The sequence below is a fragment of the Miniopterus natalensis genome, chromosome 2 (genome assembly GCF_054644295.1).
Source record: "Miniopterus natalensis isolate mMinNat1 chromosome 2, mMinNat1.hap1, whole genome shotgun sequence".
Classification (NCBI taxonomy): Eukaryota; Metazoa; Chordata; class Mammalia; order Chiroptera; family Miniopteridae; genus Miniopterus; species Miniopterus natalensis.
The window spans coordinates 132,074,179-132,102,045 of NC_142082.1; the positions used below are offsets into that span (position 1 = coordinate 132,074,179).

At 39.5% G+C, this 27,867-nt stretch overlaps 1 protein-coding gene across 1 annotated transcript in view; it reads left to right on the top strand.

Moving 5' to 3' along the window:
- Positions 1 to 22,450, top strand: part of C2H12orf56 (chromosome 2 C12orf56 homolog) — a 61,757-nt gene extending 39,307 nt beyond the window's left edge. The window contains exons 6-13 of the mRNA XM_087814566.1: positions 5,789 to 5,933; positions 8,088 to 8,194; positions 8,817 to 8,906; positions 13,637 to 13,760; positions 15,892 to 15,966; positions 16,288 to 16,362; positions 19,692 to 19,870; positions 22,006 to 22,450. Coding sequence (XP_087670692.1) covers positions 5,789 to 5,933; positions 8,088 to 8,194; positions 8,817 to 8,906; positions 13,637 to 13,760; positions 15,892 to 15,966; positions 16,288 to 16,362; positions 19,692 to 19,870; positions 22,006 to 22,132 — 922 coding nt within the window. The 3' untranslated portion in view covers positions 22,133 to 22,450. The remainder of the gene's footprint in view (positions 1 to 5,788; positions 5,934 to 8,087; positions 8,195 to 8,816; positions 8,907 to 13,636; positions 13,761 to 15,891; positions 15,967 to 16,287; positions 16,363 to 19,691; positions 19,871 to 22,005) is intronic.
- The last annotated feature ends 5,417 nt before the right edge of the window (positions 22,451 to 27,867 follow it).

A 27,867-nucleotide genomic window follows, 5' to 3' on the forward strand; every position in this document is an offset into this window, starting at 1 on the left:
TTGATATGTAGTGGTTGAATAACATAAATGTTTGTGATTTCTTTTTCAAAAAAGATGGTAATAAAGATAGCTTAGAGAATACATGTTTTCACATGTTAGTCTAAAAGAGTATTAGTTTTGCCCATCTGGGCGTGGCTCAGTGGTTGAGCATCGACCTAGGATCCAGGCGATCAGGGTTCGATTCCCAGTCAGGGCACATGCCCAGGTTGCAGGCTCGATCCCCAGTCGGGGGCATGCAGGAGGCAGCCAATCAATGACTCTCTTGTCATTGATGTTTCTATCTCTCTCTCTCCCTCTCCTTTCCTCTCTCTCTGAAATCAATAAAGATATATTTTTTAAAAATAATAATAAAAGGGTATTAGTTTTAATTTTGGTGTTTATTTAAAATGATTTTTAAGCTAATTGTATAATAAAATAGGTTCTTACTTTGTATATATGTGGCTTGAAATTTATTCCTGAAGGCAAGAGGGAGAGTTCTGCCACTATCTTGACTCAGAAAAAGTATATTTATTGCAAAGTTAATTTCTGATGGCTACATATTTAAAATGCACTCTCAGGGATACAGTATATGCACAAGATACACAAAAAATGGTCTTTGCTTGCAAGGCCCCTTCAGTTTAAAAGAAGTAAATATTCTTAGGTTTTCAAATTAGAACTCTGTCGAAACTGTGACTTCTGTAACCTGACCATTGTGAATATATACCAAGTGCTTCTGAAATAATATATGGAAAGCCTTTTCAGGTTGTCAAACACTGTACAAATATAAGGCATTATTTTTATTAAATGTCTGGAAAAATGAAAAAATATAGGCAAAATAGAGCTCAGCATTAGATCAGGAATCCTTTTTGCCACATTACTTGGGTGAATTTAAGTTTTCTAGCTGATGAAAATATAGAATATCTGTTAACATGAATATAGCTTTCCCCTTCGTCCTCAGCTGAGTAATGAAGTCTCCTGGAACTGACTTTTCTTATTTAAATTAGTCAAAGGAAGTTCGTCATCTATGTAAATGCAAAAATTCTCTGAATTTTCAAAGAAACTGTAACTATATGTAACTTCTCTGTAGAAATATAGACTCCTGAATCTGGTTTGAATTTGAAATGTATATGAGACCTCAATTGATATGTGAATTGGTTTTTAGTATAAAGAGATTACTGTGCTTTTTCTTGTGAAATCTGTTCTGGCCTTCTTGAAAAAGATAGTTTGGTATTATAATCCGTTATCATAGGTAACAAAGGATAAAAATAGTTTGTTTCCAAGGATCTTAGCAAATTGCTGACTCTTATTGGGAAAGACTGGAAAACCAATTTAAAAATAATTCTACTGATACTGTATTTTTTCTGAGCTTTTGCTTTTCTAAGCTCATTTGTTTGTGAAAACTACATTTCTGCTGTTTTTAGAGCTCTCAGACAACAGAGGGATTTTATAGTTATTCTTAAAATGCAATGTGGTAGTAATTAGAAGTGCATATATCGGAAGGTGAAATCTCAGAGCTCATTCCTACTTTATTTAGATGCTATTTATTAAACACTATGTCCCAAGCACATGTGGTAAAGTATCAAAACAGCACAAAGGGAGAGGAGGAAACAAGATGGTGGGGTACGTAGCAGCTGTCCCCGTCGCCTCCCACAACCACATCAAATTCAGAACAACCACAACTAAAATTCAGAACCACCATCCCTCAGAGGCTCCTGCAATCTGGCCGAACAGAAGCGCCACAACCAGGGAACTGAAGAAGCACCGAGACCGGGAGGAGGGGCGGAGACCGGGGCGGGTCAGGGCTGAATCCCAGAGACGCGGCCGCGGGCCCACACCTGGTGCCGCGGGGTAAACCTGGGAGGGAATCTCGGCGGCAGAGGTTTCCCGGAGGAGCAAGGGGTCCCAGCCCCACAGCAGGCCCCCAGCCCAGGGCTCCAGGGCCGGGAAGACACGTCCCCACAACTCCAGGCTGTGAAACGAGCGGGGACTGTCCCTGAGAGTCCCGGAGGCTGCGGGAGCCCCAGCAGCTCCTCTAAAGGGCCCGGCACGGACTCACTCGGACGCTCCCTCTGAGCCCAGCGCCGGGCAGCAGCCTGAAAGGACCTGGGACACTCGGGGGGAACTAACCTGCCTGAGATCCGGGCAAGAGCTGGAGGGGCGGCTTCCTCCCAGGCAGAAGGGCTGGCAGAGGCCATGGCTCCTTTGGCGAGTCCTCCCCGAACGCAGCCGGCAGACAGGCGCCATGTTTGAATCGCCAGCACCTGACTCCCACCTTTGGCCCCGCCCCGTGATTCCCGGAGGCCCCGCCCCTCCCCACCTGCAGCTCATCCAGGCCATTTCCGGGGACTTTTCTGTGCAAGTGGCCTCTTGAGCCTCAGGCTTAGGACTTTCCTAAAATCTCTCAAACAAGCAGCAGCGGGCCCCATACAGCTTAATAAGCGGCCCCAGGCCTGGCACTAGCGGCAGCCTGCATTGGCTCACAGCTTGGCCTCTCCTGGGCAAAGCCAAGCCCAACACAAGTATCAGCCAACTACGGTTTGCTGTGCAGCTCATGCTGGGTGGCCCTGGGCAAGGCACTGGCACAGGCTGACTTTGCACCTCCCGGGAGGCCCCAGAGACAGTGCACCTGGTGGTCAGACTCAACCACGCTGGATTACAACCCTGCAACATCCACAAGTGACACTCAAGGGGTGCACTTGGTGAACACCAAAGCCCCAGTGAAGTAAATCCTGCTCCATAGGGGTGTCTCCAGCACAGCAGCTCTTTGGCTGTAGTTGCAGCTGGTCCTCACTGCTGATTGGTCTGGGGATCAATTCCTCCCAGTAACGCCAACAGCAACCACGGCTCAACTACAACAGGACAGTGCACACAGCCCACACAGGGGAGCACCTGGAAGGCCCAGCTCAGGTGACTGAGGAGGCTGAGCCACTGGACCCTACAGGACACCTACTACACAAAGCCACTCTACAAATTCCAGGAGACACAGCAGCTCTACCTAATACATAGAAACAAACACCTGGAAGCAGCCAAACTGTGGAGGCAAAGAAACATGTCACAAAGGAAAGAACAGAAGAAATCTCTAGAAGAGGAACTAAATGAAATAGAACCAAGCAAGCTAACAGATACAGAGTTCAGAATTTTGTTTATAAGGATGCTCAACCATATTAGTAAGAGTATTACGAAAACAACTGAGAAAATTGATGACCTAATAAAATACCTATCAGAAATGAAGGCTACATGAACTGAAATGAAGAATAATTTACAGGGAGTCAACAGTAGAGTAGAAGACTCTGAGAATCAAATCAGCAATTTGGAACGTGAGGAAACAAAAAACACCCAACCAGAAGAGCAAAAAAAAAAAAGAATCCAGAAGTATGAAGACAGTATAGGGAACCTCTGGACAACTTCAGAGGTCATATTATTGGGGTGCCAGAAGGAGAAGAAATAGAGCAAGAAATTGAAAACCTATTTGAAAAAATAATGACAGCTTCCCCTACCTGGGAAAGAAATAGACGTACAAGTCCAGGAAGCACAGAGGGCCCCAAACAAGAGGAGCTCAAAGAGGCTCACAGCAAGACACATCATCATTAAAATGCCAAAGGTTAAAGACAAAGAGAGAATCTTAAAAGCAGCAAGAGAAAAGCAGTTACCTACCTACAAGGGAGCACCCATACGACTGTCAGCTGATTTCTCAACAGAAACTTTGCAGGCCAGAAGGGAGTGGCAAGAAATATTCATAGTGATGAAAAATAAGGAACTACAACCAAGATTGCTCTACCCAGCAAAGCTATCATTTAGAATTGAAGGTCAGATAAAGAGCTTCACAGATAAGAAAAAGCTAAAGGAGTTCATCACCACCAGACCCGCACAGTAGGAAATGTTGAAGGGTCTTCTTTAAGATGAAGCTAATGAACAAAAATATCTGATGAACTAAATAGATCCAGAGACATCGACACATGTAACAGACGATCATATTCAGAGGAAAGAGTGAAGGGGGGTGGAGGGTGGGAAGAGATTAACCAAAGAAGTTACATGCATATATGCATAACCCATGGACACAGTCAATAATGGGGTGAAGGCCTAGGGAGGGGGTGGGAGCGAGGTGGAAGGGGTCAATTGGGGGGAAAAATGGGAGACCAGTAATAATTTCAACAATAAAGATAAAAAAAGTAAATTAAAAAACAAAAGAGCACAACGCGATAGGTTCTATCGTTATCCCATTTCATAGATGAGAAAATTGAGGCCCAGAGAGACTAGGTAGCTTGCCTCTCGTTTTTACCCAGCTGAGGAGGGGCAGATCTAGGATTCCAATTAGCTCCTCACCATGCTTATAATCGTACTCTTCTGCCTCTATGAATTTTTTTTTTAGAGAGTGGGGGGTGGGGGAGGAGAAAGAGAGAGAAACACCGATGTGAGAAAGACACATCTATTGGTTGCTTTCCACATGCGCCCCGACCAAGGCTGGGAATCAAACCTGCAACCCAGGTACGTGCCTTTGACCAGGAAGCAAACCCATTGCTCTAACCACTTAGCAATACCGGTCAGGGCTATTAATGAATTTTTAATGATTATTTCTCTCCCCATGTCTCCACTAGAAAAGAACTGTTTTTCAGGAAGTCTGAATTTTTGTCTTAAGAGAGGTTTATTGATTGGACAGGGGATAACATCTCAGAATTTTTTTTAAATAGATGGAGAGGTAGTGGGCAAGAATCAAGATTCCATGTAAATAGCTGGTATCAAGGTTTGTAGGCTAAGTGGTAAAAAATATGTGTGTGTGTGTGTGTGTGTGCATATATATATTTTAACCCTTACCCAAAGATATTTTTTCCATTGCTTTTCAGAGAGAGTGGAAGGGTGGGAGGGAGAGAGAGAGAAACATCGATGTGAGAGAGACACAATGATTAGTTTTCTCCTGCACACTCCTCACCCTGTGCCGGGGATTGAGCCTGCAACTGAGGTACATGCCCTTGGCTGGAATTGAACCCAGGACCCTTCAGTCTTTAACTACTGAGCCAAACCGGTTAGGGTGTGGTAAAGTATTTTTAATTCAAATCAGAAATTCCAAGAAATTTCCATCAAGTTACTCAGAACAGGAAACATCTGTCCTACCATTACTTTGCACCCTCCTTTTCTGAATCACTAGTTGTGTGAGCTTGGACAGGTTACTTTGCCTTTCTGACATCCTAAAATTCCAAGAGTAATTCCCAGCTCAGCGCCTTACTGGGACTGAATGAGCTAGTGCATGGAAAGTACTCCATTTGGGAAAATGTGATGAACCTAGGGGATATTATGCTAAATGAAATAAGTTAGGCAGAGAAAGACAAATATTCTATGATATCACTTATATGTAAAATCTAAAGAACAAAATAAACAGAACAAACTGATGATTGCCAGATGGGAGGGGGTGGGTGGGGGCTTTGTGAAAAAAGTGAAGGGATTAAGAAACACAAATTGATGGTTACAAAATAGTCACAGGGATATAAAGTACAGCATAGGGAAAATAATAGTTAATAATATTGTAATAACTATGTATGGTCCCAGATGGGTACTAGACTTAGCAGTGGGATCACTTTGTTAATTATATAAATGTCTAACCACTATGCTGTACACCTGAAACTAATATAATACTGAATGTCAACTGTAATTGAAAAATAAAATAAAAAATAAGATATCCAAACAGGAAAAAATAACTATATTAAAATTCCATTAGTAGCAAAGTTTTTCTCCATACTTGTCAGTGATTGTTGATATTCCTCAACTGCTGTTTCTTATCATTTTTTATGTGCAAAGTTTTCTTGTGTTTCTGTAGATCTGAGGAGAAAATTAAGCACTTCAGTCAACTTAAATCTGAGCTTTTTCTTAAAGACAATACTTTGAGGAAGATCCTTTGTTTAATTACGGAACTTAAAGTAGCAGCCCAGAAAAACTTCATTCTGAAAAGGCTTTTCTGGAAAGTAGGTGTTTTATTTTTAGCCTTTAAAACTTGTTTCACCTGTTTATCAAGTGCAGCATACTCAAAGATAAAGTAAAATGCTGTATAAAAAAGTGTCATCTTGTATTTTGACGCTGTATTTTACGATGTTGATTAAGTGCAATGCAATCGTGTCTTAACTCTGGAAATGCTGTGATGTAATCGATGCATGTGTGTGTTGGGCTGGGGTGGAGTAGGTGGGAAGAGAGGAGAGCGGTAGCCAAAAGACAGTAGCTCATATGGGTCGGGTTCACAGAGTCAAAGAAAAGAGTAATTAAGAGGGGAAGCTTCTGTCCTGTGAGATGTATGAGTAGAGACAATGAGATGAGAAAGTAGATTTGAAGAAGTTTTAAACATGCAGGTTCCCCTACAAGAACAATATACTTTAAAAAAATTACTTTTGAGTATAGGACTGTTACTTTTAAAAAGGTGACTCCTGGGGAGTCAGAACGACCTAGCTGTCCCTCAGATTTACCCTGTAAGACTTAGTTTTGTTTTCAGTTTCAGGCGAAAGGTACTGAGAAGGTATTGAGAAGCCCAGGTTAGTGCTGGTGCTGGTGCTAATGAGGCTGATTCCGGCCAGTGGTCTGAGATATAGCTGTCCCCATTTTATCGAGCAGCTGTGACATGCACAGCCTCCTCAACTGTACAGGACACTCCTGGCCATTTCTTAGATTCTAAGTGCTTCACATGACCATCTATCTTGGTTTGGCCACTCTAGGGTGACCAGCTGTCTCAGCTGACCATTCCATTTGGGATTTAGAACATTTTTATGACTCCAAAAGGTTACCTTGTGCCCTTTAGCAGTCAGTTTCCTCCCAGCCCTGGCCTCAGGCAACTATTGTGTGCTTTCTGTCACTATAGATTAGTTTTGCCTGTCCTAGGATTCCACTTACATGGAATTGTACAATAAGTACTATTTTGTATCTGGCTTCTTTTGGCATACTATTTTTGAGATTTTTTTCATGTTGTTGCAGATAGGTGGGAGATATTTTATGAGTGAAAATTCCTGAACCAGTGAGCAAATGGGAGACAATAATAAATGATATTTATTAAGCACTTATGATGTGCTAAGTAGTGTTCAGGTTTTATAAATACTACCTTATTTAATCTTAACATCAACTCCATGAGGGGATATTATTAAGTCCATGTTAGAGATGAAGAAACTGAGTCACAGAGTATATGTCATTTGCCAAATGTTATACAGCTAATTAGTGGCAGAGCTGGGATTTGAACTCAAGAACCTGGCTCCAGGGTCAGTGTGTAAAACCACCACACTACGCTGATTTATCGGGGCTCTTCTGATGGGCCTGGTGTACATCTTGCTTCCTCCCTTTTCCCTCTCTTCACCTAAACAAGGGTACACATATCACCTAAACAAGGGTAAACATATCCCTGTCTAAACAAAGAATCTAAGTTGTCACTAGTAAAAAAAAAGTTCTGGTGAAAAAATGAACAATAGAGGAACAAAAGAGAAGCAATTACATTATATTTCTCATTAATACCAACTTGCCTGATTTCATGGGCCAGTGCTTATTTTCATGCTTGATTTATCTCATGAGACCGGATAGGAACACAGAAAAATTGGTTTCCCCAATACAGTCAGTATTTTGGCAGGAATGGCAATGTGCATTTCCACTGTATTAACAGAAGTGTTAATATCATTCTGCACCATCTTCATAGGCTATACTTAAGCTCTATATTTATTTTTGTAATAGTATACATTTTTAAATGAGAGCTTATCTAGCCGTGATTTCATTATATATTCACGAAGGCCAAATTACTTTGGAAAGGCAGAATTATAGTAGCCCCCATTTAATATATTATTTCAAGGTTACTGAATGACTTGCCTGAGATTATACACCTACTTCTGGATAACCTTCAATATTAGTGGTTGAGCCATGTCTAGAAGCCATTGCCCAGCATCACTCTCTTGCTTTGTTCACTAGGCCAGTGGTCTCCTGACTGTAAGTGAAAGTATGTTTTCAATGTGAGTTATGCTAGTATTAATGAGAGAGATTGTAAGTCACTTCCTGGTCAAAGAAGAAATCATTTCTTCTTATTTTTATTATGTAAGCATGGAGAGTTTTACTAACAGGTACCTTCAGTTCACCTTCTTTCCTGCTTGCTTTCACAGACCAGTGACCTTTTCTATTTCCTAGTGAACAAACTTCATGAGTACTTGCCGGCGTCTCGGGGTGAGAATGCGCTTCAGGATAAAAGCCAAAGAGCTGATGAGCTGGTGTAAGTACTAACTGGATAGTCATAGATTTCTGCCCCGCTAGGGTGTTAAAGATAAATGGCAGGCACTAGACAAAATATATACTGTTTTAATGATTAATGGTGCTGCAAGTTTTGCTTCACATAGAATTTTTAAAATAGCATTCATTTTGTTTTAGTTTTTAAAGAAAGACACATAAGCTACTAATAATACTGGCTGTGTCCTAAATTGGAAAAGTGGGGTGTCTGGAGGAAAGACATTTCTTATTGTAGTTTCTTTTTTACTTCTGAAATTTTGAGCCAAATATTACCTACCTGAAAAACATAGAATTATTTTTTAAAAAGTAGTGTGTGATTATTGTAAAGACTTTGGAAAAAATATAAGTACAAAAAACAATATGGAAATGACTTTGAATCCTGACATCCAGCTAGTCATTCATTCAACAGATATTTTTGAGTGATTGCTATGTAGTAATCACAGAGTAGACACTCAACCAATGTCAGCAATTTGATATGCAGAGTTTCCTTCTACTTTTTTCTACATAGATATCTGAGTGCAGTTCTATTAAGGATTACTGACTCTGTGGAATTCTGAACTTGTATTGAAATCATGCCATTTCCATGCTTTTTTCTCTTTGTTTTCTAGGGCATGCATTGAAATTATACAGACCCTGGGACTGATGTTCAGAGAAACAGAAACTGAGCCATCGCGTCTGAACACATTGGCAGCTAAGAAGTAAGGTCTCTTAAAAAATATCAGGACCTTGTAGTTGCAACCCATTAACTACTCTGTTGAGTGTCTTCCAAAATTCATAGCTCTCTAATTTCTCGTTTCAATCCCCTTTTAAGTATATGAAACTCTTTTATATCTCCATTTCCTTCTGTGATCAGATTAATTGGCACATACTGAGTTCTCTCTGAGTCTCTGGATTATTAAGGGCAGGAAGATTTTCTTAGCATAATTTTATCTTTTGTCAATGTCTGATGAGCTCGAAAAACACCGACGACCCATTGTACATTAAAAGCCAGGGGAGTTCTCTACTGGAATTTTCCAAAGTACCCTTATATCCACACAACAGAAAAGTTACATTGCAAAGGCACAAGTTATAATAGCTTCATTTAATATATAATTTTGTCACCTTGGAGTGAATGATGTTGCAGGGCTTATTAACATACAGCATAAGATACTCTAAAATATGTGGCCCCAAAAAGTTAGAAATTTATATCTTTCTCACATAATAGTCCAGACTAGATAGTCAACCTTTCCTCCACAGGATTAGCCAGAGACCTAGGCCCCTTCCCTTATGTTGCTCTGCCATCTTCTATCAGGCTTTGTCCTTATGGCTAAAGCTGGCTTATCTTCTTGATTTTGTTACACCCTGTGGGAAGCAGTGAGAGGAGTAGAGGGCAAGCAAATTTCTTTTTAAAGCAAGGCATATAAGACTTCTGCTCATGTTCTATTGGTGAGAACTTCAGGCCTATGGTCATAACTAGCTGCAAGAGAGGCTGGCAAATGTGTCTGTAGTTGTGGGGTTATATACCTAAGTAAACTTTGGATGTTGATGGGGACATATGTAATTAAAATGAAGAATGCAAGACTGTATAATAGTGGGACAATAACATTCTTTGCCACTGAAGGCATGTGTTTGCATGTTTTCCATATTATCTGCTTGACTTTTCTACAGTAAGCATTTTTGGCTTTTCAAGCCATTTGGTCTCTGTTGCAATTACTCAACTCTGTCACCATAGCACAAAAGTAGCCAGAGACAATACATAAATGAATGGGCACAGCTGTGTTCCAATAACACTTATATACAAAAACAGGCCCTGGACTATTTGGCCTGTTGACCCCTAGTTTACTAGGAAAATACACTCTCGTATTTTCTCTGCATACTTCATGTAGCTGGTAATACCACCATTTCTCCTATCTCCAAGATGGAAATTCAAGATTATTTTTAATATTTCTGTCTTCTCCCACTCTGAAGTTATTGCTAAATCATGTTAATCTTTTTTGTGTACTTTTTGGCCCCTACCTTTCTCTCTCCTAGTTAGAAAAAAATCACTCTTACTAACCTCTACTATAAAGTGTTGCATTTTAATTGTTCTGTCTTAACTTGGTTTGATCACATCAACCCTGCTATATCAAGTTTCTTTCATGATATGACCAGTTTCTTTTCATGTCCTTCAATACATATATTACATTAGTGTAATAGAATGTGGTTGTAATACTAACTTTTCAGCCAATTTTGATATGCAGTGGGTCAAGTCATGTTACCCATAGCATTACTAGAACGGTAAATATCTAATATAATTGTATTAGTCTTCTATTGCTTTGTAACAAATTACCAAAAACTCACTAAAACAATGTAAATTTTTTTATCCCACAGTTTCTGTGGATTAGGAAAGCTGGGCATAGTTTAGTTGGATCCTCTGCTCGGAGTCTCACAAGGCTGAAATTAAGGTGTCAGCTGGGGTTGCAATCTCATTGGAGGCTTAGGGTCCTCTTCCAAGCTCATTTGATGGTTGTTGGCAGAATAAATTTCCTTACACTATAAACTCATGATGGGTTGCTTCTTGGCAGGAGAATATTTCTGAGCTCAGGAAAGTCCTAAACTCTCCTTTAAAGGGCTCACCTGATTAGATCAGGTCTATTTAGGACAGTCTTCCTTTGATTAACTCAAGTCAACTAATTAGGAACCTTAATGAAATATGCAAAATCCCTTCACCTTTCTCATTGAACATAACATAATCATAAGACTGATACGCTAACATATTTACAAACCCTGCCCAAATTTAAGGGGAAGGGGCTTTATAGGGTGTATATACGAGAGGGCAGAAATGTTGGAAGCCCTATTGGAACTCTGCCTATCACAGTAACATACACTGAAATCTGAGGCTATGAATTTGCCTTTCAAAATCTGTATTTTAAAGTATAATACATTCATTGCCCGGCTGGCTTGGCTCAGTGGTTGAGCATCGGCCTAGGATCCAGGAGATAGAGGTTCAATTCCTGGTCAGGGCACATGCCTGGGTTGCGGGCTCGATCCCCAGCAGGGGGCATGCAGGAGGCAGCCCATCAGTGACTCTCATCATTGATGTTTTCCTCTTTCCCTCTCCCTTCTTCTCTCTGAAATCAATAAAAACATATTTAAAAAATATATATATAATACATTCAAAATTATTACATTGGAAATAATAACAATTTAAACAATGGAAGTATCAAACCATTAGCACCATTTTTAAAGGCTATGATGTCATTCCTATAAGTCTTTATTTTTAGGATGAAACTATCATTTAGATTAAAATTTCTTCCTCTATCTATTATTGACCTAATGGATTTTAAATTGAGTTGGCAGAAGGGGTATATTACAAATTAAATTCCATTTGAGCAAATTAAAAAACATTTAATCATTTCAGTATTTTCCTCTATTTTTTTCATAAGTGGACATTTTATTAGTTCAACCTACTTCCTTGTATTCTTCTTGAAACGTACCATAACCCTTTCATGTTTCAGTACTGTTATGATTGAATTCATACATTATCACAGCAAGTGAACCAAAATTTGAGCGTTCCTTCCCTTAGCCTTAGATATATGATACTTTGAAAAGAAGCAGTTGCTGAAAATAAAGGACTATAATTAAATATAACAGTGAATGGAATGTCAGTTCAAACTTAATATCAGGAAAAGCTTTTAAATGGAGTGTTTTGTTAGTTTTGGAAGGGTGTTCTCAAAGTAAGGATGGCCATTTTAAAATAGCTGAATAAAACATTAGCAAATATCCTGTAGGACATATCCTGCTTTTTTTGAGAAATGTGTTGACATGAATCTTCTTTTGCAGATATGAGAAGTAGATTTGTTTTTTGAGTTGGAGAAAGGAGGGGAATTGCATTTTTATTAGATTTTTTGTTAATCATGAAATTCTAATCATGGTAATGATTTCAATGATTGTAAAAAGCTCAAGAAGCCCCAAATATTACTAAATAAGGATTGTTTATAGTCTCCTTTAATCCATTATGAAAGGAATGCTATGGTTATAGAGAATTTTTATACAATCCTACCTGAAATTATTTTACTATTCCTACCTGTCAAAGCTATCTTGTCTTCAGTTAGACAACTGTATTTCTAGTGATATGCTCTCAGCTCCTTTTCAAGCATAACATAGGTTACACTGCACATATGAAGATGGTGTTACTAACCTGGCTACTCAGGATGCTCAGTTTGAATTACGATTTTTTTCTTTTTCTTTTCATATCGTATGGTATATTATTCAAACATGTAGCACCATTTAAGGGATTTATTACTGTACATTAGTGAATAGTACACTGCATTTGAAAACAAAAGACCTGAAGTTTAATATTATTATTATTGTTATTATTTTTATCCACACCTGAGGATATATTCATTGATTTGATAGAGAGAGAGGAGGGAAGGAGGGAAGGGGAGAGAGAGGGAGAGAAACATCAATGTGACAAACATTGATAGGTTGCCTCCTGTACGCGCCCTGACCGAGGATCGAACTCACAACCTAGCTATGTCCCCTGACCAGGAATCGAACCCACAACCTTGTAGTATATGGAATGATGCTCCAACCAACTGAGCCACCTGGCCAGGGCTTAATATTAGTTTTATTAGTAGCTAGTGGCCTTCAGTGGAACAGTAAACCTCTGAAATACTTTGTCTAAAAAGGGTTATAGAGTCAAAAAACTTGTTGTTGGTAAGTATTTTAAGAAATGCTTCACACTGTTTCTTTGTCCTGGAGCCATCCAGGGCATGCGCATTAGCACAGTAAAGCCTCTGAGAAGTCCTGTAGTAAAGATATCCGGTGAACTTGGTTGAATCAAGTATTTCTCTCTCTCTTTTTTTTTTTAATAATATATCTTTATTGATTTAAGAGAGAGGAAAGGAGAGGGGGAGAGAGAGAGAGAGAGATAGAAACATCAATGATGAGAGAGTCATTGATCGGCTGCCTCCTGCACGCCCCTGACTGGGGATGGAGCCCGCAACCTGGGCATGTGCCCTGACCGGGAATCGAACCCTGATCTCCTGGATCCTAGGTCAACACTCAACTGCTGAGCCCCACCCAGCCAGGCTCATTCTTCTTTTGCACACAATCTATTTTTACTATAATGTTGCCTGGAATTGTTAATCCATAAAAAAACCCTTTGGAAAATACTGCTATAATTGAAATAAAATTTCCCTTAAATCCAGATTTTCTAAGCTTTCCAAACTATGTGAACTTCTAGAACTGTACTTACCCTGGACCAAAAGATCAAGAAATTATATTTTCATTTACATGTATTATCTCTAGACGTTTGTCTACATGTCCAAGTATCCAAAAGTTCAGTTGAGAATGGTCTGCAATGCTTTGTACTTTTAAGTATAATTATAGTCAGTATCTGCAAACTTGGCTTCACTGCTTCTCTTTTCAGACTTTACTAATTAATTGTCTTTTGTTTATTTTTTAGGGGAACACTATTTAATCTCTTGGTAATTTTAATTAGCAAGCCTCAGATTCCAAAATCTTGTCCTGTGTCTGATATCCAGTTGGGGGCTGACTCAACTTCAGTTGAGACATCTTTGGATGCTGAGGTGAGATGAGAATTTTGGAATAGATTAAATATAATATATAGGGTCACTGGCTTCTTGTCTTCTAATGTGGACTATGACATTATAGAATATAGAAACATAATTAAATCAAAGAATAATTATTTTGTCATTAACCTTAAAACTTAGCTGTTTTGTCAACATTAATAATTAGCATTCTATAGATATTAGGTAAATCTGTCTCTATACAAAATATGTATCTATATGTAATTCTACAGTAAGGGGTCTAATGGGTAAAAAAAGCATGTCTTAGAGGTTTTAGGTTAACTCTCTTGCCTTCGTTTGCCATTTCCTTACTTAAGTAGTGCAAACTCAGCAAGAGTTACATCTTGTTCTCAAGTTTTACTAAAACATTAGAGACACCATATTGCCAGAAAGCACTTATTCTGAGAGAATAAGCCATCTTATTATTAGTTTATTTTGCACAGCACAACACAGAATTTTAAGGACGGGACGTGATTTGATAGTTCTTACACATATAATCAGAGTTATGTTTTAGAAAACTCTTAAATTCACTCATCCATGCAGTAAGTATTTGAGAATCTATTATGAGCTCAACAGTATACTAGACAATAGGGTCCACATAAGCAGCAAAATAGGCACAATCTCTGTCATTAGTTTATAGTCTGGTTGGAGAGACAGAGGTTAATAAAATATAACATGAATATATTATATATTATTATAGATTACATATGGAGCATCTAGTATACCACTTTTTAAAATATATATATTTTATTGATTTCAGAGAGAGGAAGGGAGAGGGAGAGAGAGACAGAAACACCAATGATGAGAGAGTCATTGATCGGCCGCCTCCTGCACGCCCCCCTGGGGATGGAGCCCGCAGCCCGGGCATGTGCCCTGACCGGCACCCACCCGCAATCTCCTGGATGCTAGGTCAGTGCTCAGCTGCTGAGCCACGCCGGCTGGTCAGTATACCACTTTCAACAGTGGAGTGAGTGGATATATTGGGCCTGGACCCCCAAATAGTACTAGGCTTTCTTTTTAGAGCTCTCCTAACTTCCTATACTTTTCTTTTATAGCCCTTACCTCGGTTTGCCACTATGCATTTATTTATTTGGTTATTAAATTGATGTATGTTCTTACCAGATTGTATATTCCGTAGGATAGGGACCATGTTTCTGTTGCTCTCTATTGTATCCCCAACACCTAATACAGAGGCTGATGCATATTTCTTGAATAAATAAATGAAGAAAAGAAAAGGGATGGCAGTTAGAAAGAGGCTAGATCCCAGAAATTTGGGGGAAATTGAATTGATAGATGGATGTGGAAATAAAGTATGAAGATTAGGTGACTTTTAGATTCTGGCCTGGGTGTCAAATAAGAATTACAACAAGAAGAGTAGGTTCACAGGGGAAATAATGAGCTTGGTTTGGGGTTAGTCGATTTGATTTGGCTATGGTATTTCCATATGAAAATATCTAGTAGAAGAATAAATAGGTCTGAGTTTCCTGTTTTGGGACTTGCTGATCTTTTGCACCTGGGCTATTACTGTGGCCAGGAGCAGATCATGCAGATTTTTGTTCCAAGGTCCAACAGAGTGGGAGATTTCAAACTGTAGCTCTTCTTGGCAAAGAATACTGTCAGGGACAATGTGTTGGCCTGCAGCATGCCCACACAGTTCTCACGCACCAAGTGGCCTGTGGGCTAGATAGAAGACAGCCTCAACACTGGAGTTCTTGAGAGCAAGAAATATCTTTAAGCCCTATATTTACCCATACCACAGGAGTTGCATATAAGCCTACATTCCGAGACTCTTCTATCTTAATTCTGGGGAGCATATTTCTACTATTTTGAAAGCAAGTAGGGTTGTTGATCTGGATAATTTTGCAAATCGAGTGTGCCTTTTTTGGTTAGTCTCCTCTGGGCCATGTGCCGTCTTTCCCTGACCCACTTTCTTAGCCGCTATTAAATCTGTAGCCTTTATGAGAGCCACTTTTCTGAGAATGACTAAACCAAATTAAACAGGAAAATTGGCCACACTGATTACACTTTCAGTTAATAAAAATTTTTTATAAGTACCTAAAAGAAACCAGGAGAAATTATAATTTTCTGATTCTGTCAATGATATTGCATTGATTATTATTTAAAATTCTAGTTACAGAAGCTTATCCTGGAATATACAGATACAGCTACAGCACTTTTATATGAAATACTTCTTGTCTTTCAGCAGGTACGAAATATATTTTTTATTATACATATTATATTGTGTGATTATTATGTATCATACAACTATTACGTATGTATATTATATGATTACATATTATGTGATTAATAATATACCTTTAAAATGCTTGTATTAGAAATGGTCTCCAAAACTGGTTAATTTAAATGATACTAGTTCTGCTCTTAAGCACTCATCTAACTTATTTTCCTAAATACTGATTTTAAAGATTTGATTAATTAAGGATAAAATGTATTTGAGAATGAATGTCCTTTTAGACACAACTTGAACTCCATGAATATAACTTGTTTATTTCCTTGAGTCTTTTAGGGAAATCTTGGATTGGGATCAACAAAGTTTGCTATTAGTTGGATGATGTCCTTTCTACAAAGTTGTACCCCTATAGTAAGTAGCTAGAAGTAAAAACAAAACCACTCAAGGCTAATTACACAGATATTCTTGTGCTTAATTAATCAAGCACATTTTCTCTATAAGTAGTCAAATTTATAAAACAGGAGCAAAATATATGTATGATTATTTTATTATTTAATTGAAATAAAATGTTTTTATATTTGGTACTGGAATGTTCAAGGTCCTGAAACAATATGTCAAATGGGATCTTAATTTAGTGAAAAATCTAAAGATATATGTATAAAACAAAATATTAAAGTACTGGCTTTGTAATTACGTGAAAAAAAAATGGACATTTATCTTAAGTAGTAAGTATGAGCTGGCGAGTATGACTATAATAACACTTGGGATCACCTGGTCGTTCTGTCTCTGCTGCCACCATCCTGGTCCATAATATCACTCTGTCTCCTTGACACTATAGTCACATCCACGCAGTCTGTTCCTATCTTCCCACTAGACTATAGTCAGAGGGACTTATTCACAATAAAAATCCAATTATGGCATCCCTTGCTTTAAATCTCACATAATAAATAAAGACATAATGAATAAAGACTAAACTCCTTAATATGTCCTACAAGGCCATGCATGTTATGGCCCTACGGCCTCACCTAGCCCCTCATTCTTCCAGCTATGTGGGTCTCATACTCACTGCCCACCCCCAACATCCCCAACTCCATCACACCTTTACCACCTGACTCCTTGTCTGTCTGTCTGAAATGCTTTTCCCTCCCTTTCCCACCTAATTAACTCCTGCTCACTGCCCAGGCCTCAGTACCCCTTCCTGGGGTGGACTGGATGGATGATTTTCTAGCCTCTAAGTCAGATTCCCCCTTACAGGCACACGTAGACATAGCACGGCACCTTCCTCCCTCCACAGGACTTGGCACTGTTGAAGTTCACATTTCTTTGTATTATTACCTGCTGCTTCCCCATGGTAGCCATTAGTGTCTACAAATACTCTAGCTCACTCTGCTTCCAGACACAGGATTCCAGGGTTGTTCTTCCCTCCCACTTGAAATTAGGTGGGTCTCTGTTCTTGCTTTTACCAATGGAATGTGAACAAAAGTAGCCTGTGTTACTTCGTGCCAGAAGGTTTAGGAGCCAGTGCATGCTTCCCGGCATTCTTTTTCCCTTCTGGTGTGGTGACTGGCAACATTCTAGATGGTCCCGAGTGGCTACAATGAGCAGAATCCCTTACCGACCCATTAGGGCCATAAAGTATGAGCAAGTAATAAGCCTTTGTTGTTTTAAGCAAGGCATTGATATTTTGTGAGATGTTACCACAGCATAACCTAGTCTATCATGACTGATACAATGTCTTTCTCCCCCTGCAGACTCCAAGTGCCATGAGGGTAGGAGCTTTATCTGTTGAGCTAGGCACATAATAGATGTTCAATAAAATATCTACTGAATTAATTCCAATAAAGGCTTTACACCTTAATCTCTTCGCACCTCCCCAAACTTAGTTCCCTTTTATTCATTCATGTATTTGTATGTTCAGTCAACATACATTTAATTGGAAATCTCTTTGAAAGGTAATAATCCAAACTAAATTTTCACTGCTAATGGAGGATTTGACATGGGGTAACATGTTCTCATTCTGTATAAAAACATGCCTCTGTTGACCATCAGTGGGTTCCTTCTGAGCTGGTTTTCTAGAGTGATGTTGAGTCTAGGTTCTTGTGCCAGGTCCCTGTGACAAAAACCTGGCTGGAGCCAGAGGAGGATACCCTTGCCAGTAGTATAGCCGATTTCCTTCTGAAGGCATTGACCCTAGAAACTTGGCTCCTTTCGCAGCACACAGACCCTAACCAGTCTCAGGCCCACATTGAGGAGTGTCAAAGTCACAGTCATTCACAGCAACAGACACTCAAATGCGCAAGATGCAAAACACTTCCTCTGTGCAGTGGTTGCAGAACCAGTCATCTGAATTGGAGAGTGAAATCTGGGGTCCTATGAACTCTAAGCAGCAGGAAAGTTTCTTTATCAACCTCTAGGGTTGGTTCACCAAAGGAATTGAGTATGAGGCCAGTCTGTGACCATAAAGCATGTTAGGATGAAGGGTAGCAAAAACCCCCTACTAACACCATTGAAAGCTTTCATATTAACCCAGTTCTAAAGAGTATGGGCAGAAATAGACCATTTGAGATAAATTTTCAAACAAGGAAACTATTGGGATCATTGTATACACCTGCATGTCAGTCAGTTCTGGCTGATTCTCTTACTTGGTTAGAGCAAGATGCTAAAGTTAAAAATTTAATCCCCAAATGAGCACTGTTTTGTCCCACTGCTCCAGACTCTAACTTCAGTCTGTGTTTGCCTGACACAACATTTAGTAAATATGTGTAAATGGACCTGAAAACTCATTTCAGACCACCTGCCCTATTTAGAGAAAGGGCCAGTAGCAACATCCATGGTGACATGTTTATTGATACTAACTGAATGGGTGTGCAGAGTGACTTGCTGGTTAGAGCTTGAAAGGGCGCTAACATTCCTTTCTGTTTTTTATAGTAACCTACATTTATGGATACTAGTTTGAAAATGCAACCCTCCCCCCTCAAAAAAGACTTGTGGAATCCACTGTTCTTGGTTTTTAAAAATGTTTGGTTCTGTTGCAAATGACAGCTTTTTGTATGTTTGAGAAGCAGAAACCCAATAGCTTCACATTATTGCTACTTTTTCCACTTTAATTTCCCCTGAGAAATTGTAAGTGCTTTTGATAACAACCCCAGCTAACAGCTACATCATTATCACTTGCTTGTATCAAGTCTTGTTTTCTTTGCGTTGTCACTTAGTGTTTCTCAATGTGTGGTCCAGAAAACAAATCCATCAGAATTGTTTATGGTAAATATGTGGAGGTGAGACCCAGAATTCTGCATGGTTAGTGAGTTGCCTAGGTGATTTTTATGCATACTAAAATTTGAGAACCATTGCCATGTAGGAACCTTCTTTGAACAGCACAGCCATTTGTTTTTAACAGTAAAATAAAAGAGAAACCATCATCCCTACTGCAGGAGACAACAGACCTCTCTGAACTCCCCGTGTCCCCCCACTTCTGCTTCCAGTGTTCTCTCCCCACTTTGGAGCCAAATGTCCTTGACCATCAGTACTAGTTCTGATCCCTGCTTGTAGGGGGGCAACTGGTAAACCCATCTGGTCTATAGTCTCATGCTCTGAGTACCATTTCAGTGAAAAGTAGTGCAAGGGCATTGGTATAAGAGGGGGTGAGGTCTTCAGCTTAGATTTCTAGTAGAGGTTCCAGCTGAAATAGGTGCTCTATGGGTGGCATGCGGCCTACATGTAATTGCATTTTCCTTGTCTAGGTTGCTTTTGTGGCCAGTATTGTGAATCAGGTGGTGAAGGGACTTTCAGCTTCATTTCAGCTGTTAAGTCCCAGCCAAGCAGTTCTGTTGTACCAGCAGTTTTACATCCTCAAGAGCTGCCTGCAGTACAGCAAGACTTTAGCTGAGCATATTAGGAATAACTACCGAGAAGAATTCAGGTAAGAAGATCTGAATCTAATCTGCAGTAAAATCCATTCATTTCTAACCTTTATGCAAAACTGCAACATGGCCAACTATTTAGAAAATTAAGTGACAATGGGAAATTCTATTTTTGTTTTCAATAATATTTCACTGTGATCTGTGGTAAGGTAGGATTTGGGGGAGCGCTAAGAACTATTGCCATTTGAAATATATTCCCAGGCCAGAAAAGACTAGTGAAACATCAAACTCTCTTGGAAGACCTGTTTCTCACTCATCACCTTTATTGCAGCCAGCATCTCACAGAAGTTGTAATGATTTTAACACACTGTGAGAATTAAGAGGAATGAACCCTGCCGAAGGGGGTGAAAAATTTTGGATTGTGAATTCAACTGAGTCATTGGGGAAAAATTGATAAAGGAGAAACAATTAATGAATGTAGTTATTTTGTTTCATTTACTCCTCTTACTCTCAGTGACAAAGCAGTAAGAAGGAGCAGTGGTAGCAAGCGTTGGTTTCATCAGCCAGCTTGCTCTGCACCTCAGGGGCTCCTACTTCTATTTATAGGCTGGCAAATCCCAGTGCACTTAGCTTGCAGCCCTGCATCCGCAACTGTCAAGGAAAAAAACAGGTTGTGCCTGACTTAAGGTGGAAAGGGTGCAGCAGGCACAGCTCTGCTACCAGTTTGCATGGAGGCATAAAAGGATGCGGAGGTATACGTTATGACCGCAGATTGGCTCTAAAAATATTTAGCCCAATTTGTGGATCCTGTTTTTCTCCCATGTGGTTTTACAATATAGATTCCCCTCTGGCTCCTATAAAAGGTTTTTGTTTGGCCTGCTCTGAGTTGGTCCACACAATCCAATTTTTTTCCTCATTTTTTTTTTAGGTAAAATTCATAAATCATGAAATTCACCATTTTAAACATTTTAAAGTGTGCAGTGCAGTTCAGTGGCTTTTAATACATTTTGCAGTGTTGTGCAGCCACAACCACCATCTAATTGCAGAGCGTTTTTATCACCTCCAAAGAAACCTGGTATCCGTGAAGCAGTCATACCCTGTTTTCCCCTCCCCCAGCCCCTGACAACCACAAATCTACTTCCTGCCTCTGTGGATTTGCCTGTTCTGGACATTTCATATCAATGGTCTCATACAATATATAGCCTTTTGTGTCTGGCTTCTTTCACTTAGCATAATGTTTTCAAGGTTCACCCATGTTGTAGCATGTATCACATAACCCAATTTTTAAAAGTTACCTATGCACATTTAAAAATCAGAAGTACTGGCAAAAATGCCATCATACTTCTCCATGACAGCAGTTGGCAGAGCTCAATAGCAGTTGTCCTCTTAGGTGATAACATACTGTTTAGTTTGCCACTGTCTCCTCTCTCTATTCTTACTGTTACCCTTATTCCTAATATGTTACCTGTGGGCATTTAGGTTTGTGACCCTTGTTTTATCTAGTGATTTTCCAGCTTGCTGTGCATTAGAATCACCAGAACAACTATTAAAAAGTACTGATACCCAGGCCTCATATGTAGAAATTCTGTTCAGTATTTTTTTTTTGAGGTGGGATCTGGGTATAGACATTAAAAAACAAATAAAATAAAAAAAAACAAAACACCTCTCCAGGTAATTCTAATATGCCCAGGGTTGAGAACAAATTTTTAAGCAATCCCATAGGATGGCTAAAGGTATTGTCACTTTTGTCTGTTCCCCTGGCCTTACACTTTTACTGAGGCCACAGGGATGAACCCTACTCTTCTCTCTCGACTTGGCCCTAGTGGTCACCGCAGCTCTGACTCTTTCCACTCCCCTCTGTAAATTGCCTGAGAAAACAGGAAGCAGGGGCCTCAGCTCACACTGCGGTGAGGATAGTCCTGGCTTCCTTATTAATGCTTTGATGACTGGTACATTATTAATGAAGTTCACTTCCTTGGCTGAAGGAAAGTGCTTCGGTGAGCTGAAAGGCACACATGTCAGAGATCTTCTAGGCTACAAATGGGGGAGGACTGAGGATGCTGGCCGAGTCTCGTGGCTGAGACTCCCTCTCGTACCCAACAACCCTATGCTAGTGAAGTGTACGTACTAATGTGACCAGTGTGAAAATTCTTGTTTTTAATGCGCTCTATTTTGTTTCTTTTTATGATTGCAGGTACTTTATTCACATTCCCGCCTTGGAAAAAAGACTCCCATCGTGCTACCCTATTACCCAGCCTACCACTCAGCTGTGTCATGAAGTTCTGAAACTGGTTGAACAGAAACAATGTGCGCAGTGTTAACAGTTGAGCATAAAATGTTCGTTGGAAGTCAACTTAATATTTATGAGAAACATTTTTTGATTTTTTTAGTACCTGGCTATCCCCATGTCCTATAAACAAAGATTTTATTTGAACGTTCCATCAATCCGCCTCTAAGAGAAGTCTTTAAAGTTTTTTATGTGTCACAAAAAAGAAACTTTGGTACACTGACATACATAAAGTGGTGCTAAAAACTAGTGTTTCTCTTTTAAAAAGTTTCTAAAGACACAGAAAATGGTAAAGGGAACAGAAGCCCATGGAGATCCATTGGAGAAAGCTCAACCTGGTGAGTTTCGTTGCTGTAATGAGGGTGGGTGGCATGGAGCCACTGCAATGTCCAAAGGTAAATTGTTGGGGGCGTATAAATTACAAAGTGGGTTACAGCAGTGCTGAGCAGTAGGGTGACACCCTCGTTCTCTGCCTGTAAAAAATTCTAGTGATATAAGTATTCATGGAAGCACGAGCAGAAGAACAGACATACAAGGAATGTCAGGTCCTCATTTGTCATGGAGAGGGAAGCTTGGACTCTTCAACAAAATTAAATGCACTTGCCGCTCTGTCTCAGGCGCCTGTGTGCGAATGTGAGCAGTCTCGGAGTCTCTGTGAATGAGAAATTATTTCTAAGCAGTTATGCTCTCCCAACCATGAAAAAAATATCTTCACTATATTGTACGGCAATACACTTACTCCAACAAAAACTTAACTTTGGAATCAGTCAGCTATTACTGAATTTGGGCTTCTAAGAACTTAGGAGCTGGACCCTCATTCAACTTAACGTGACCTGAGAGAGCATGAGAGAGAAACCCATTTCTCCAAACAAAGAGCTCCCAAGCCAGGTTTGCATGTGCCGTGCAGAGGAGACAATTAAACTCACTCAGGACATCTTATTTCTGGTTCAGCCTGAGCCATTAACCAGCTCTTTGACCTTGAACAAGTCAGGTACTCTCTAGATCTCCTCTGTGATGTGGAAGGGTGGGAACAGAAGTTCTCCAAGTTCTCTCCCAGCTCTAGTATTCTCTGCTTAACACTCTTAACACTTCTTAACACTCTGTAACGGAGTAGTGCATTCTTCTGCCATCCTGGCTCAATGGATGATTTCACATTGATTCCAAATACTCCTGCTTTCTTTAGAACAAGCATTTCCCTTTCAGCTATCACCAGCATCACCCTGGAAAGGGTCCAAGCCTTCTGCACCATTACCCATCAAGGACTACAAGTCTTCTTTCTCCAGTCTGGGGTCAGAAATGGGAACAGAATGGTGTTTATGAGTGCCCTGGGCTATTAGATGGGGGATCATTCCCAAGAGATCACCAATCAGAAGAATATGAATATATTCATATTGAGAGGATCACCTCAGCTCTGCCTCAGCTTCTAAGCAGTACCCTGGCTCTGGGCTAGTGGCAGGGCAGAGTCCAGAGAGGGCTTGGGGTTTCTCGCCCTTGTGCCTTTTTGTCCATGTCGCCTCTTCTCTCCCACTGCTCTGTTTGCTTTGAGAACATACCTTATCTAATCTCTGAGAGCAAAGGCTCTGTCAGAATGTACCTGAATCTTTCTATGCCAGTAGCTCTTTTGGTTGAATATATGTCACCTTGATTTTCTTATGACATATGTCTATTCATTTGTACAGTCTGGGAGAGGGAGGAAAATTCAGAATTAATACTTTGAAGGGTTATATTGTCAATTCTTTTCTGCTATGTGTTTGTGCATTGTTGCCAAAACCAAGAAAATCACTAAATATTCCATCTCTATTAATGATCAGACACATTTGATTGACTAAACATTGATGTCAACAACAAAATAATTTTTCAGGAAACCTAACTAGAGAAATTTCAAATATGAAAATCACATAAATAATAAAGGATTGCCAAAAAAATAAGCACATGTAGCCAATTTTTAGGCTGGGTTCAAGATTCTGGACTCTGACCACCTTCATAATAAAGCATTGCCATTTACTACACCCCCTCTAAGAGTAAAGTCACTCACAGTAGTCAGCTCTACCATTAAAAACAAGCCAACATATATATTAGGGGGTAAAAGCATGGGTTTTTTAAGGCTAAAATGATTGAGTTTAAATCACAGCTCTACACTAGTTTTGGATCTTGGGAAGTTAACATTTCTAAGTTTCAGCCAATAAAAAGATAATATAACCTATCCCATAGGGTCGTTAGGAGACTTAAATGAAAAGGTTGGTAAAGCACATAGTACAGTATATGGCATGTAGTAAGAAATCAGTAAATGGTATTCATTATTATGATTATTAAGATAATACCAAAGCTGGCTGAGAAATTACAGGTTAATAAATACTGCCCTTATTTTCTGGACCAATCTGGGAACTCAGAGAACCCTTGATCTCTGTAGCACTGAAGAATAGATTCATTTAGTTATTAAATTGAAAATCCAATTTTACATTAGCAGAAGTGTGATTTAATTGACAAGTGACTATTTCTACTGCTCACCACCATGAAGGACTGTTGGGTCTAATTGATACTATCAATGCAAGAGCTACATGGGAAATATTCTTCTCGAGGGTAGACGGAAAGCTTTTTAGTCATGTAAACTTTTTTCAGCCTTTGACTTGAATAGCTAATTACTAAGTGATCAAACCAGTGCAGCCATTCTGTATTGACAGAGTTCCTAACTGATTCACAGGTAGTGTGAGAGGAAATAAATGAAGAGTTTCTTTATTTTATGGATATCTATATAATCTAGATACTATGTAAAGAGAGAAAAGATGTTCCTATAATTGGTAATCATATTTTACGTATTTCCATTTGACTACCATTCACTGGGAGTACCACCGACAATTGTGCGTAGGAATGCTTGAGAGTACAGTGGTGCCTCGGTTTCCGAATGTGGTCCGTTCTGGAAGCCCATTCAAGTTCTGAAACGTTCGGAAACCGAGGGATCCTCAGCCGACAGCTGGGCCTCAGGGTGGTCCACTCCTTTGAAGGTGCCAGAAGGGGTGTGGGGTTTCAGAGCAGAAGTTGTGCCTATAAATAACAATGCTGGATTTGACCAAAGCGCTAACCCCCTTCCCTCTTCTTTCCACTTCTGGTGGCGACGGTGACAGAGTAGTGGTGGTGGAGGCATCGACTGTGGATGTGGTGTTTCGTTTGGTTTGGCAGCAAGGAGGGCAGTGGGGGCAGGTTTAGATAAAGGGACACGGGGCCACTATGGGGTTTTGTGGGCTATCTTGCAATATTTGCCATTAGTTGTAATATTGTTTCTACAGGGAAGTTTTCCTTTCTTAACATTGTTTCTACAGGGAACTTATTCTTTCTTCTACACTCTGACCTATAAGTGAATTTTGAAAGGACACATTTATAAAGGAAATAGAGTATTCCGCTTCCGTTAGCAACTACACCACCAGAGGGCAGAGATGTATTAGGAAGACAATGGAATCAAAGCAAAACTTGGCTCCAACCAGACTAATTAATCTTAAGCTTTTTAAATTCCCACAGAATATTTCGTTATCATGCTTCTTTAATATGTACCGACATAAATCTAGGTGTAAGAAAGATCCTTATGCTCTTAGAAAATCAATGCAAATTTATAATTTAGAAGTTGATAAAAATTAAGTGCAAATTAATATTAATGTCACGCATGCGATTTTGCCGAAACTCCACCTCCTCTTGCAAAATGATTGTGGTAGAATGTACACACAGCCCCTGAGGTCAGCATCCTCCGCTACCTCGCCTCACTTTTCTCTCTCCGAACTACTACGCGTCTTTACTAATGGCCTTGCTGACCTTTGATTTTCAATGGGCTTGAACTTTCACTGTGTGTGAATTCTGCTTCTGTTCTTTTTGGCCAGGGACAATGGAAGTTCTCCCACTTAGGGACAAACAACAGATCAATGTAAACAATGCAAAGAACACAGGCATCTCATTGAAATGAAGACAAAACTTTAAATTTGCTAAGAAACCCCACAGACTTTCAGGTTGAAATCTAGACCCTCATTTGATAGGCTCTGCTACAGGATAAGGGGCTCAAAATGTTCTAAGTATTTTGACTTAACATCACAATTTCCCTCGGTGGTTTATGCCCTTTTCCCCTAATATCCCATTTCATTTTCAGAACTGTCTTCATTTGGATGACAAAGTATAAGGTTATATACTCTGGTTACAAGCCAGGCCTGGCGTGGAGTCTTAAGATCAGGAAGGACAGGACGGACCTGTGCCTTAGCAGTAGGAGTCAGGGAACAAAGAAGTTAACGCCACTTACAGAAGTTTATTGGCTTCTCTCGGAAGCTTATCTGGCCTCATATGAGTGAAGCTTTGGGGGTTAAACCAAACTTCAGACATGTTCTAATTTTCCTTGTGACTCAGAGGCCTCAGGGGTTCCTCCTACTTCCCACACTCCCTCAAAGCACAGGCTAAAGGAAACAAAGTGAAAGATTTCACTACAATTAGGACCCTCTGATACCTGAGAACACTTAAAGTCATTTTAGGGTAGCAGAGTGAAACTTCCGAAAGGGTCACATTTACTCAGAAAAGCTGGAAGACAGGACAGCAGTTTTGTAACTAGTTGACATAACTTGGCTAACGTTGCACATTCCTCACCACCAAGTCTCAAGGCCACGTTCAGTTGCCAACTTGACTTCAGACGGTTCAGGGTTAACGATAATGAAAAGATGCCATGAAATAGTGATTTTTTAAAGGAGACTGAGAAATATTACTCTAAAAAATACATAAAGTATTCTGAGCGAGCGTGTGTGTGTGTGTGTGTGTGTGTGTGTGTGCTGGATCAAATCAAACTGAAATTTGCTGACACTGGTTTGTTGAAGTGATACTAATAAGAGGATTATGGCAGCCTTGGCTCCTCGTTCCTTCAGAAGATGACTATTATTAGCATTACTCATATTTATCAAGCCCCAATTGGGGCAACTTGTCATAACAGACAAGGGAAGGAGAGGGGGAAAAACACACCATCTGTCCCTGGCATATGCGTCAGGGGTATTCAATGTGGGGGAATGTCTTAAAAGTGGTTGGTCAGAGGTTTCGCAGGTTCTGTATGATTTTCAAGGATTTCACTGTCAGAGAGAGAAATCAATTCAATAAGCATCTCTTCTGAGTTAGCTGGATACTTACGGTATACAAAAATAATTGGAGTTGGATCCCTGTTCTAATAAGCTAAGTTTCCTAAGCTAAATCGTTTTGAGCATAACCTTCAAATTTTTGCCGTATCTTCTGTATTTTTATTAACTCAATATTTTTCTAATATGATTTACTCAATAATTTTTAATATCTCTACCTATGTTAGCCATATCTTAAAGAATATCTGGGAAATCATGGAGTTGATGTTCTAGCTATATATTTTTAAATACTTGTGTGGACATATTTCTAATGTACATTTTAAAATAAACACAATTTAAAAATTTTTAAATGTCTTTTCCTTGGACTATTTAAAAGAGTCTACTCTGGGAATGGTAATAGTAAGAAATAATCAAAGAAAATATTTTATTAGGGCAGAATAGGTCAGATGATAGAGGTACAAAGAAAGTGTTATAAGAAATCACAGGAAGGAGAGTTTAATTCTGATTGGGTTCATCAAAGAGGTCTACTTAGAAAGTTTCTAAATATCTAAGTCTGTAATATGTACTTTGTGAAAACTAAAGAGCATGGCAAAATGGTAAGATCTGACAAAGCCTGGTGGTGAGTGCACACATATTCCTATATTCTTCTCTTTACTTCTCTGTATGCTTGAAATATTTCACG